The 13,000-nt window shown below is 29.8% G+C and overlaps 1 protein-coding gene across 1 annotated transcript in view; it reads left to right on the forward strand.

Moving 5' to 3' along the window:
- The window catches only part of LOC121118415 (pikachurin), a 92,407-nt gene that overhangs the window by 46,265 nt on the left and 33,142 nt on the right, over nucleotides 1–13,000 (forward strand). Inside the window, exon 2 of the mRNA XM_040712999.2 lies at nucleotides 7,939–8,055. Within this exon, the coding sequence (XP_040568933.1) occupies nucleotides 7,939–8,055 (117 nt within the window). The remainder of the gene's footprint in view (nucleotides 1–7,938; nucleotides 8,056–13,000) is intronic.

Raw genomic sequence — 13,000 nt, forward strand, 5'->3', positions numbered from 1 at the left:
TCTTTGTATACAAAGTAGGGTGCTTCAATACTAGTGTTGGGTTTTGGTCTGAAAATCCTAGAAAGTTCTGAGATCTTTATATTTTTTGTTGGACTAAGCTAATTCAGTCCAGCAAAAAAGGTTGGTCTAGACAGGTCTCATAGAAAATGGTGTCTAGATCGGTCTGAAAGAAAAATTTGATCTAGATTGGTCCTAAGGAAAAAATAGCCCCAGTTCGGTCCCAAAAAAACTTTATATCAATTTTCAAGTACAATGACGTCATACAAAGTTTAAACAGAGATAGCTGGGATGAATTTTAATCCCGTCGTCCCTCGTGGAATACATAATTATGAATTCGAGCATATCTTGAGCTCACGTTAAAAATATTTCCCTTCGATTCCCTCTATCTTACTTTGGTCATAACTCTTACAGAATATGAAAATTCACTTCTTCCGGTCATAATTAATTGATCTTAGGCCTTAGTAATTGTCAAATTAAAATCACATATAAATTTCAAATTGTCATATATTTTAGTTGTATGGTTATAATTTCATATTACATAATTAACATATCTTTTTTTATATTTCACATTCAGAGCCTTCTATCTGAAAGTGAATCGATACTTTTAAAATTTATATCTTTAAATATATTTATTGTTATCTATGGATGTATGGATTCCCAGTTCCCATCTAAGGAAGGGTTCGACTCTATTCTCTTATGAGGCTTAGCTTGTTTTGTTTTTCTTCTTCGGTCCATCGGAAAGAACCAAAAAATTGGTCCATAAATTGAGACCGAAAAAAAAAATGTTCCACAAAGTGAGACCGAAAAAAATGGTCTGTGGTCAGGACCGAAATCGGCCAATAAAAAATAACTTAAGACCAAACCTGAAGAAAAATCAGAACTGGATTGAATCTTACCGCTATTAAATACAGAGGAATGAAATATCAAAAATGATAGAAGGTTCATGCTAACTCAAAGACCTGAGGGTTTTTTTTTACCCAAAAAACAAATCTGAACAAATATCAGTTTCAATGAAATAAATTTAGGGAGAGACGAGAAATGATTTACCGTATATATTAATGATGAGACTAATACATAATTTGTTTTTGATTCGGTCTTAAAAGATTTTTGTAGACCGATTTGTTCCAATATTTCGGCCCAACCCGCTTTATTCAACCGTCGACTGAACTTTTATCGTGACCTCATCAACAATTCATCAAAACAATTGGTCTAGACCGAATTTTAAATGAGACCAATTTTTTTTTTGTATGACTTATCTTTACGGATTTTTACATTGGGGCCGATGGACATCAAATTTTTCTTTGAGAAAGGTCTAAACTGCATATGAAATTAGGCTAATTTTTTTGTATGACCTTCCATGACCGTTTTTTTTTTTTTTTTTTGAGACCGAGCCAGACTAAGTTTTCTTAATTTGTTTTATATAGTTTGCTCCACTGAATATTATAAAAGGATGGGAGAGAAAATTGGTCTATTGGTTCGGACCAAAAGAATCAATTAATTTTTTGAAAACATTTATATTTTGGTTGTAATCAAATCAGTATAAAAAAAAGTCGCACCGAAAAAAAAAAGTTAAATCTGGACGGAGTCTCAACACTAATATGTCTATAATGTATAATTGCATATATTTATTTCTTAATATATGTATACATTTCTTTTGGTGCATTGATGATGGGGTCATTACATGTTATCTAAGAGTTATACAAACTCTACTCATATACAACATACATTATATTATACTATATATTTAGAAAGCAAATTGTTGTATAAAAAAAGAAAAGTAAAATAATCGAATAAATACGAACATACAACAAAGGGTAAAGCAAGGTGAAATTATAATACCTTTCAATACCAAACAATAAAAAACAATCCTTAATTTACATAACATATCCAGGTACTTTGGTTTCAATATTTGCAGGTAGACCTACAGACACATATTCTTTACACAAAAAAAAAAGAATAGTCTGTATTTGTGGGGTTGTAAATCTGTATGGTAAAAATAAATCGAACTCTGACATCTTGAAGAATGTGAAGGAGCTTAGTTTTCATGACGTTGTATTAGATAAGCTGCAAGAAAAAATAAATACAAATCTCACTCCGTTGTCGATACTCAATTCTACTTTGAGTACAATAAGGCTTACACTTACAGCTAGTGTTGTGTTAATACTTATTATTAAGTCATAGGACCGGTCCTATTAGCTCTTGGGTCTGTCAGTACAAGAACTGATAAAAGAAGAAGAATTAGTGTTTTAGTGACGCCATCAAGGATCAAACTTTATAAGTTGTGTGACCGATATGCAGTACTGAACTGAACCAAACCAAAACTTAACTGGCCTGGACTGGAGTCTCCAGTCCTAAATAAGGATGGACACAACACTAAATACTTACCACTCCTCAGCGTTACTCTACTTCATTCAAGAGCATACATACACACTCATGTTTATATCTTATAGTGAGATGTCTTATCCTGGAGAACGAAAGAATAATATTAACGGCTTTACAAAATAAAACTGTTAAGGTGATGAATAATAACAAAACTTCCACACAGAAAAAGGTTTAGGATTTACAACCATGGGTATTATTAACGTTCATGAGATTTTGTTCTAGTCGGAAATCTGAAGATTATTTATTTAATTTAAAAGCCATTATACTTATTTTTTAATCACTAATGAGGGAATATCCAAGTATTAAGTAATCACGAGTGTTTATGTTCATAAACAACGAACACTAACGCTGAAGATTTGGTGTAGAGTTATAAGAGTAAATCTTTTTTGGACTTGTTATTGAGGATCGACATGGAAAAAATATCTGTCTCTGTCCTTTCTAGATCCAATGAGACCTCATGACTGCAAATTTTCACTTTTATCTTTTGTTTGTTTTGTCATCCAATTTATGAGCTAGCCATCACTCCAACCCAAAATCCTACGGACACCTCTGTAACTGCGTATCAATTTCCCCGAATGATATTTTTGTTTTATACTTTTAATCGAAAAAGTATTCAAATCACCGGAATGTCAGACCGACAATATTGGTATCGTGAACATGAATATGATCTCTATTCTTTTATCATTCGTTTGAATGTACAAAATGAATTAGAAAATTTAGTCATGCAACTTTTAGTTTGTCTACGTTTTATTTATCATTATTTTTTCTTTCAAAGGAAGGAAATACAAAAGTATAAGGAGATAAGACAGAAACAGTGAGGGAGGGAAAGATAATAAAAAAAACCTTTTTACTTTGTTTGTGGCTTCTCTTTGAATTAATTCTTCCCCATAAAACTCTTAGATTCATCAATATAATATGAAGATAAAAAAAAAGTCTGTAACAAAGTTAAAAGACAATTTAATCTTGGGAAAGGAATAATTACGATATAAAATCTTTTAATATTATTATTATTAAGAGGGAGATGTGCGTCAGATGTTTTTGAGTAGGTTCTTCTTCTTCTTCTTTTTATCTATCATGTAGGTACGTACGTCATAAGATTATTATTATAATAAATATGAAATAAAAGATTAGAAAAGAAAAGTTTTGATTGACGTTTTGATTGGACATGGCTACTATAAACTTGTATAATGAACCCTCAGGTCCTAAAGAAAGGTGGATAAATATAATTAAATTTGTATAAAATATTAAGCCCGAGCAATATATTATTTGCAAGGTGGTCTGATAGTCTTTAGTTTAAATTAGTCGTTTAAAAGAATGGCTCGAGCGGAGAAGAATTTTCACAGCGCCATCTATGTGAGTAAAAACGAGTTATTTGGTTAAGTCCATGTTGCATTCAAAATAGAATTAAGGATTGAAATCGGAGCAATTCCTTCCTTTATCCCTTCTAAATACGGAGTGAGGTTTGTGCTTATTTATGATTCGCAACTGATATAGTAAAATTTCAAGACACCTAAGCTGCTCTCCTCCCTAACATTCTTCCAATTGTCGAGATGACCACATTATTATTTCTTTTTTAAGGATATCCTCAGATTATAGTGGTATGTAGTGTTGGATTCGAGTTATAAATATTGAATCCTAGCAATTAAATATTGAGCCAAGTCGAATGAGAGTTTGTGACCATATCTCAATAAAAACATGATAATGACCTTTATAACTCCAAATTTATGGTTTATAGCTTACAGAGTTTCCCTTTTTTTTATTATTAAATTATATTTTACGCCTTGAAGATCTAAATAAAAGGTTAAATATAGTTAATAGATACATTTGAAAGTTATTTAAGATATGTTGCTTGAAAAAGTATTTCTGTAAATGTATTAGGTTATTGAGTCTTAACAATATCATGTAATATCTTGCTCTCTGTAGAATACAGAAACATAAATTTTGGGCTTTAATTGATATTTTCATATTTGTCAAGGTAAAAGCAATCAGGAACATAACATTTCAATCTAATGTGTCAAAAACTTGTTGATTAGTGTAATTGAATGCCTAATAGGGCATGATCAAGTTTTAAAAAATACATCAATATTTGCAAGGCAGCACAGATCTACATATAATGCTTTTGTAATAAACAAATAAGTACCCAAACTACAAATAAGCAATAATAAATGCAAGGTGGCACCACTGTCCTCGAATATGTAAACAAACTGCTAATAAGCAAGCAATGCTTATGATCCATTCTTTAAAATAGATTATATCAATTCAATTCCCCACTTGTGGAAAAGATCCTCCTACTCGACACCAAGTTGCTGGAATTGATACGTATTTCCTGACTTACACAAACAAGTTTGAAAATGCATTTTTTCCTTCACAGTTCTACCACTTGAATGAGTATTCTGATCGTTCCATGCAGAGAAATTTTAGAAAGAACAGGAGATGATATCAATCTACACTCAAATATTTTGAGTTAAGTCAAGTTTTCAAAGACGAGTACATGAAGGTGTCGAGTTGAGGTAAATCCAGTTTTTTTCGAGTTTGTTTAATAATACACAAACATCTACAATGATCTTTGCACTCATAACTCATTTTATAATGAGTCGTTTATTCAAAGCCTTCTAATTATATACATTCCCTTCTATCTTAATGTTGCTGTTAGTTTTATATTAAGACACCCTTTTAATGAGTAAAATATTATACAATTATAATCTTCTTAGACAAAGGAGAGAATTCATTAACTTAATCTCCTTATCAGAATCTGAACTTAATTAGTCTAGTATGTTCATGCATAGATATACATATAAAATACGTACCCTACAATTGATGTACTTTGCTTTAAGCAACATTGTATATTTATAATTTCGTTATATGTTGTGTGTCAACATAAAAACAATATTGAACAAAAATCAGGATAAAGAGAAATTGTTTTGTCTTCATATAAACTCACAACCACTAATTTTATTGACATATTTAAGTCAATTATAGGATTGGTGTTCAAATTTGTATGAAAAGCCATAATACCCAAGACCTTTATTAAATTTAAGGGATCTATATGGATCCCAATATGGGCCCTTTCAAATGAAATCTACTAATTTCTCATTTTTTATTGGATACTTTAATTGTAATTTGCGGCACATCCAAAGGGTTAATAAGAGCAATTTGCACAAAGAAATGTACGAGGAAATGTGGAAGAATACAAATTTAATCCACACTCAATTTGGAAAACAAAAACCATTCTAGCTTTCTTTTATGTTGACGGACCACATATATATGTGTACGTACATACATATACATATTTACATCCCTGTTGAGATTCCTTTTTCCAGATGATCGCCTTTTATGTGAGTCACGTTCAGTTTGAAAAAAATTAGATTTATAAACTTCAAAGCGAAGAAAAAGGGACTTTTTATTCAGGTCATTAAGGAGGAAAGCAAAACATGGCCCAAAAACACATTTATAGTATGTAAGTAGAATTATAGTAAAAAAACCTCATTTCCTCAAAAACAAAGGGAACGACCAGGGATGACGCTGAAAGAGTTATTTCTTCAACAGTAAATACCAGTTCATAATTGAGATAAAAGGAGCATGACTTGCTTTTTTTAAAATAAATAAATAGTTCAAGTCAAAATAAAAAAAAATATTTTATTCTGATTTTAAATAATTTTTTATTTCGATTTGTGTGGTATTTTTACCCTTTTTATAGGTCTGAGACAACTTTTGAGAAATAACAAACAGACAAATAATAACACACAAAAAATTAATATATTCTTATTTCAAATACATTATTATATTTATATGCATTTATCCAATCTTAAGAAAATGCAATTTAAAGATTAAAATATCACCATATTTTAAAACTTTTGTTTACTTAAGGCCTTTAATTATTTTTCCGCCAAAAGATCATTTGAAGCGTAAAGTCATTCCTTAAAACATTGGTACAAAAAATGTGACTTTTCTAAATCATAAAACATGTCCAAATCAGATATAATTTCCCTCATATTGAACAAATATTGTTATATGTGATCATTATTAATCTTCTTTGGGAGATCTCATTATACATAGGTACATCCAATATTTATCTACGAAATAAACTTTTGACTTTGAACTCACAAATAATAAATTTTATCATTCAGGGAGTTGTAATAAATTACTCCAAGACTTTCAATAACTTTGACGAATAAATGTAAACAATGATCGACATGCTCTATTGATACGCTCAAGTATCTTATCATAATATGATAAAAATAAGGCATTATATATGTACTGAAAGACGGTTTTCAAGAATAGAACATGATAGTTTCATATTAAGAACCACGACGAACTTTGTTGTCCACTCGCAACCACGACTTGACAAAAATTTATGGTAGCTAATGTTGTATTGATCCATAATTAGGACTGAAGACTGCCGTCCCATCCAATTTCTTCTCAGTGCAGTCCAGTTCAGTTTGCCATATCTGTCCAACAACTAATAAAGTTATGTCATTCAACTGTATTTATTCTCTTTTTAATGAGTTCTAGTTCTGACCGTTCAAAGAAACGGTCCTAAGAATGGAATAGACTAAATAAATAATGGTACTAATGGTAGCTATATGAAATTTTGGTGTACTAAGATACTTTCGGACTTTGACCTTTTATATTTTTAAATTTTGAATATGGAAATTTAACTACTTTAAATAAGAAAAAGGATGACAAAAACAGCTGAAGAGAAAATGCATTGTATTTATTTAGTCTTGAATACAACCAATATACTTAGGATATCTATAATTGCAGCACAGTTTTGAAAAAAATATTCATTAAACATGAGGACAACCATGGATCTGTACCTCCCTTCACAAACTACTGTTTTCAAAAATGATCCCAAAACGTATTAAACAATTCAAATTATTAAATATGACTACAAAAAATTTCCTAACTAACTAAAAAAAAGATTAAATAAACATTTTGAATTTTTAAAACCAAAAATCCTAGTGAATCCACACGGTAATATATAACCTGCATTCGCAACTGCTCGTACCAAAAATGCTTCTGCCATGGTGAAAGTTTTAAAAACATACTAGCTTGAAAAGAATTATGTTTGAGTGTGTTCTAATGAACATAGTTACAACACAAGTAATAACTACTTGCTGCAGAATATGTCTGAGTACATGCTTGAGCAAGAAAAAATCGGATGGTGCAAAAGTGATTCCACAGCCATCTAGGTGGAATAAACTATTTTAGGGATCCTTAAAAGATTCATGACTCCGTCACTTTGTCTATACATATTGTTCACATGATTAATACAAATAAAATTATTTTTGGAAGGCTAGCATTTGTATATATGTTATATATTATACGAATACTAATAACTATTAAATATATTGATTGGATCTTCATGCTAAAATTGGTTCATTGACTTTTCATTTCTTAGAATAAATAAAATTCTCTTTGCCAGATTATTATCGAAAATATACTTTTAAATTTCTTTTTTATTATTTGGGCCTCTATTTATTTATTTTTCATGAGCTATGTTTTAATATAGGATCTTATCATTTTTTACTATATTTCTATGTTTTCTATATATAGGTCGGTGTGAGAATGGGCACCCATGTGATCAAAACTGTTTTAATATCCATAATGGAATGTACGAATGTGATTGCAATGAGGGCTATGTTTTGTTAGCGAATGGATACAACTGTAGACGTAAGTTTTATAAATATTGAAAAATGTGGGATTGGGTTTTGTGTTAAAAAGCTTAAGAAAATAAATTCCCCCACCCCAATTTTATCACACAACTTCTATAAGGATTAAAGAGAAACACTTTGACTCAGAAAAATAACTTATTCTCCGTCGTTTTTTCATTTTCTATATAAATGTTAATAAATGAATTAAATTAAAAAAAGAAAAAGGAACGACCATATGGTTCCAGAACAAAAATCTTTTGAATTAACAATGGGTTTTCTAAAGATGAACTATTATTATATAATTCATTTTTTCCCTCATTTTATAAAAAAGAAATTATAATTGGATTTAGTATGAGTTAAATTCACTTATATGTACGAGTATACCCCTGCTCTTCCTTTTTTATGAATAACAGCTTCAAATTTTATATAATTAACAAAAAATATATTGTGTCAACATAAACACAAATTTGCACAAAAATATGTAATATTTTTTTCATGCATACCTACATTCAACCCAATATTTCATAGGCATATTCAAGACAATTATAGTCTTATTATTCACATTTATGGGATAAGTTAAGATAACCAAGAACATTATCTATAGGTTATAATCTTTATTTGATTGATGAGGGTGATGTGATATGGCCTTTCAAGTAAAACCTATCTATTTTTCATTCTTTTATTGGGATGATCAATTTTGGTAACCTAAATTGCAATTTGTGGCACACCCAAAGTGGTAATAATTATAGTTTTTTGATAGAAATTGAGGATAATTTGCCAAAAAATACAAAGATAGTCCACACTCAATTTTGAGAAAAACGATTCTAGCTTACTTTTGTAGTGATATAAAAATTATTATTTTTTTACAATGTAAATAAATAAATGATTCACAGCGTTAGAAGGAATGACTTCTCTTGTTTTTTGGAATGTGGCCTCCAACCAGACTCCGCGACAGATAGATTACATAAATAATAAATACATCTCAAAAATGCTACAGGGTTCCGCAGTGAAAAAAAGGTTGGGAATCATTGCCTTAGGAAGTAAACCTTTAATGTCTTACCAACTCCAATTCATATGACTAGGAAAATGTAAGCTGTTTCACAGTTAATTTATTCTTGAATAGAATAACATGAAAATTTTAAGTAAAACTTCAACAACGCTTTCTTTTAAAATTAATAGGTTTAGTGATTTTTTGGGGGAGAAAAATGTCATAATAAATTAAATTTTGGAAGTGCGAAAATTAATAGCATGGCATCCTGTAAAAAAGAAAGGTTTTATATCACAGAACCATTTTATTTTGACAGAAGTTGTTGAGTTTGTTGAGATTTGGAAACTTTAAAATCCAAAGTTCTTAGAAATAAATTGGATGTACACCCATAGATTTATACAAATTTTGACTGGCTAATATGCTAAAAAACAACAACAGAAAATCAATATGTTTTATAGTGACATATTGTATTACGTGTACATACATAATAGATGTGGTGATCCACATTTTGTTATAACAAGTTTTTATAATGTTTTAGAACATTTTCTTCAAAATTTGAAAAAAAAAAAACATTTCAAAAAGATTTAAAAATGTTGTTAAAATTAAACTTTTTAGTTCGGGGCTTTTAATATTCTTTTCATTTCGTTAGTGAGTAGACAAACTGGCGTAAATACAAAAGCATTAGATTTTAAATTTTAGCAAACAACACATATTTAAGATATTTATAATTTTCAAAAAAAATAAAAAAAATTTCTTTGTAAAAGTGGTTTCATTAACGAATGAATGAAAGGAACTGGCCCACTACTAACTGATTTTGGGACTTTTATAAAAATATCATTTTCAATGGTAAAATAATTGAATAAAATCCAATTCTAGGTTTTGATACAGTTATTATGATCTCATAATGTAAGAAACACATTAAAAAAAAGCTTTTGCTGAACTTAGTCCTTCAATCAAAATATAATTAATAAAAAAACAGAGTGTTATTTTTTCTGAGTAAAAAATAAATATAAAAATAATAAACATATCAGCTACTCTAAGTAGTAAATATCATGTTTATTTGTAGAAAATACTTAGAAAAAACCATCAAATATCGTTTTGGTGGCAATATTTTTAGTGATAAACTACAAACAAAACATATTTGAGTCATCAAATAAAATGAAAATGACATTTGAACCGAAAATTTTGGTCAGTTGAATAATAAAATTTAACTGTAACTTGGGATTGCATGTAAAATAAGTTATACATTAAATGAATATCATCTAATTAAATAGTTTCTTAACTCGAGTTTTCAAGTTTATTACTTAAAACGGACTTTTTATTGTTCAACATACTATTGAATCGGTTATTATTATTTATTTATTTTTGAAAATAATGACTTTTTTCTAGATAAAAGTATCTAATAATATTACCAGAAGATATTTATGCCTTTCCTCTTAAAAATATGTATAAAATATGTTAATTAATTACTAGGCTTTTAAAGCTACATAGTTGAAGAGAATTAGACTACTCAAGAAATCATGAGTACACTTCCGCTCAGTTACTAATTTTGTGAGCCCCTTTTTCGCTTCCGCTCATTTTTTATAGCTATTAGCTCGATCTCACTCAATTAAAAATAAGCAGTTCTAAATTTTTCGAATCTGAATTAATGAACAGAGATTGTCAAATTTAAATATTGACGAGTTTTTTTCCTTTGACTCTAGATAACCCTACACAAAGTAGTCGAGGGGGTTAAGATCTGGACTGAACATAGATTTGTCCCAAAAAGGAATATTTGCTTTAAGACATTTTAGCATTGAACATTTGTATGTATTGGAGCTCCATCTAGCTGAAAGGGCACCTTAATCGTTTTAGATGAATTGAGTTTAAACCACAGAAGGACCACATTTCTTCTCATCTGAAGTGACAATATTTCCTCTCCACTTGCAAAGTTCGAATAACGTTTTACTTCTTTGTATCAAATTCATCCGTGCATCTTCTGCGACATTCTTACCGTTACAAAACATCAGAGAAACTATCTACAGGTCCTTATGGATGATTTGATTAATCGAAGTCCTTGAGACGTTGATCTCCTTAGGCATTTTTGGAATTGATCTGTTAGGGTATCCGTATATTTTTGTTTAACTTTCTGTACATTATTCGGGTTCCAAGTGCACCTTGGTTGTCCACTTCTTGGTTTATCATCAACATTTCCAGTCTCTTGAATCGTTTTAACGTTATATTTAACAGAACGGAGACTGATTGAAGGTCTCAAAATCTGATAAATTTGAATTTTCCAGCACGATGAAGACTCTCTACTTCTTTTTTTAGATGATGTATCTTGACTAATAAAAATATCTTTAATGTTCCTCTTTTTATATCGGAAGGGAGGGATGGCACTCAGACTGTATAACAACCAATCAGATTGACTTTACAGTCCAAAATTTTCACAACAAAATTTAGAGGTTTAACAAATTTTGGAGACCCTTGTATATTATTTATTCCAAAAAATGAAGAAAAATAAAGTACAAGAATGAATAAAACTTACAGATTTATAATTATATTTAAAATAAAATAAATCCATAAAATGAATAATCCAATGTTTTAACTATTAAATATTTGACTCAAAAGTATTTTTTTTTTTTATTTTCATCTTTTAAAATCTTACAACTATCCATAAATAATTGAGCACCTTTAGAAAATACTCTCTAAACGATAGTTGAGAACAGCAGTGTATCAATCAGAAGGTAATATTATTGCTTGATTAGATCTAAAGGCAATTCTACCAAATATTCAAAATACTATTAATAACAATTATTAATAGGATAGAATTCACATTACTAAATACAAATCCAAATCAGATAATATTAAGTGCTAATGGGTAATGGTTCCCGAACAGTGTGCCTTGAGGCAATTTCAAGTGTGCCGTACGTTTTGTGACGAACATACATTATTTGCAATACCTTATAATCATCCAAATAATTGGTTTAATTAAAATTGTTGTGCCAATAAATTTTTATTTGGATTTTGGGCACAAAAAGATTGGGGAACGCTCTCTGAGGATACATGTAACTACAAGGTTTCGTGCACTATCATCCAGTTAAGCATGATATTTAGTTTGAGCTTGAGCACAAAGTTCTCAAGTTTTATTACTTTCGTAATATTTTGAGATCTTGTGTCCTTTTAATACATAAAAATATAAGAAAATCGTGTTTCAATTGGGAAAATTTGATAAAAAAACAGAAAGATTTATCTTGCTTCATTTGTGTCAGAGCTGTTGGTGTCTCGTAGGGAACTTATGCCCGAGTCTTCTTAGTGTGGCCAGTTACATGAGAAACAAAGTCGTACACCGAAGACAGCAGAGAGCCGCAGATGCAGAATGGAAAAAGTAATGCACTACAAGTTGATATAAATGAGCGGAAATTTGAGGGATTTTATCGCTCTTCTAAAATAACAAGAGCGCTCCCCCTCTTGTTCAAGAATTTGGAGCGGCGCTCGGAGTGGCCCTCAATTAAGAGCCACAGCACTAACTTTGCATAGTGCTAATAAAGTAAAATTCTTCAATTTAGTGAAAAGATTACTTGTGTTCGCACCTTTATTGTCCCTCCCACTTATATCCCACTATTAATATACTTAGGCTTTGTCACAACATTGTTTGTAGTTGTTAATTTTAATATTGTCACAATAGCAAATAAACTAATGAAAGATAATCCGTTGAGAAATCTGTTCGTGTTGCTCCTTCCTTTCTTTTATTTTTTCAAGGAAAAATATATAACGCCAACACAATAAGTGTTCCTTTTAAAGGATTTTCTTGATGAAGGGAAGAAAATAAAATATGGAAAAATGATTTCAAACAAAGAGTAAGAAGAACAAAGAAGAATGGAAGAGATTTTTACGGTCAATCTCCTATTTATAAATTGAGGTGCGTCAACATAAAAAGAATCTTAATAAAAATCAAGAAAAAAAGGAAATCTGAATATTTAAATGTGAGTCAATT

The sequence above is a fragment of the Lepeophtheirus salmonis genome, chromosome 5, assembly GCF_016086655.4.
Source record: "Lepeophtheirus salmonis chromosome 5, UVic_Lsal_1.4, whole genome shotgun sequence".
Taxonomy (NCBI): domain Eukaryota; kingdom Metazoa; phylum Arthropoda; class Copepoda; order Siphonostomatoida; family Caligidae; genus Lepeophtheirus; species Lepeophtheirus salmonis.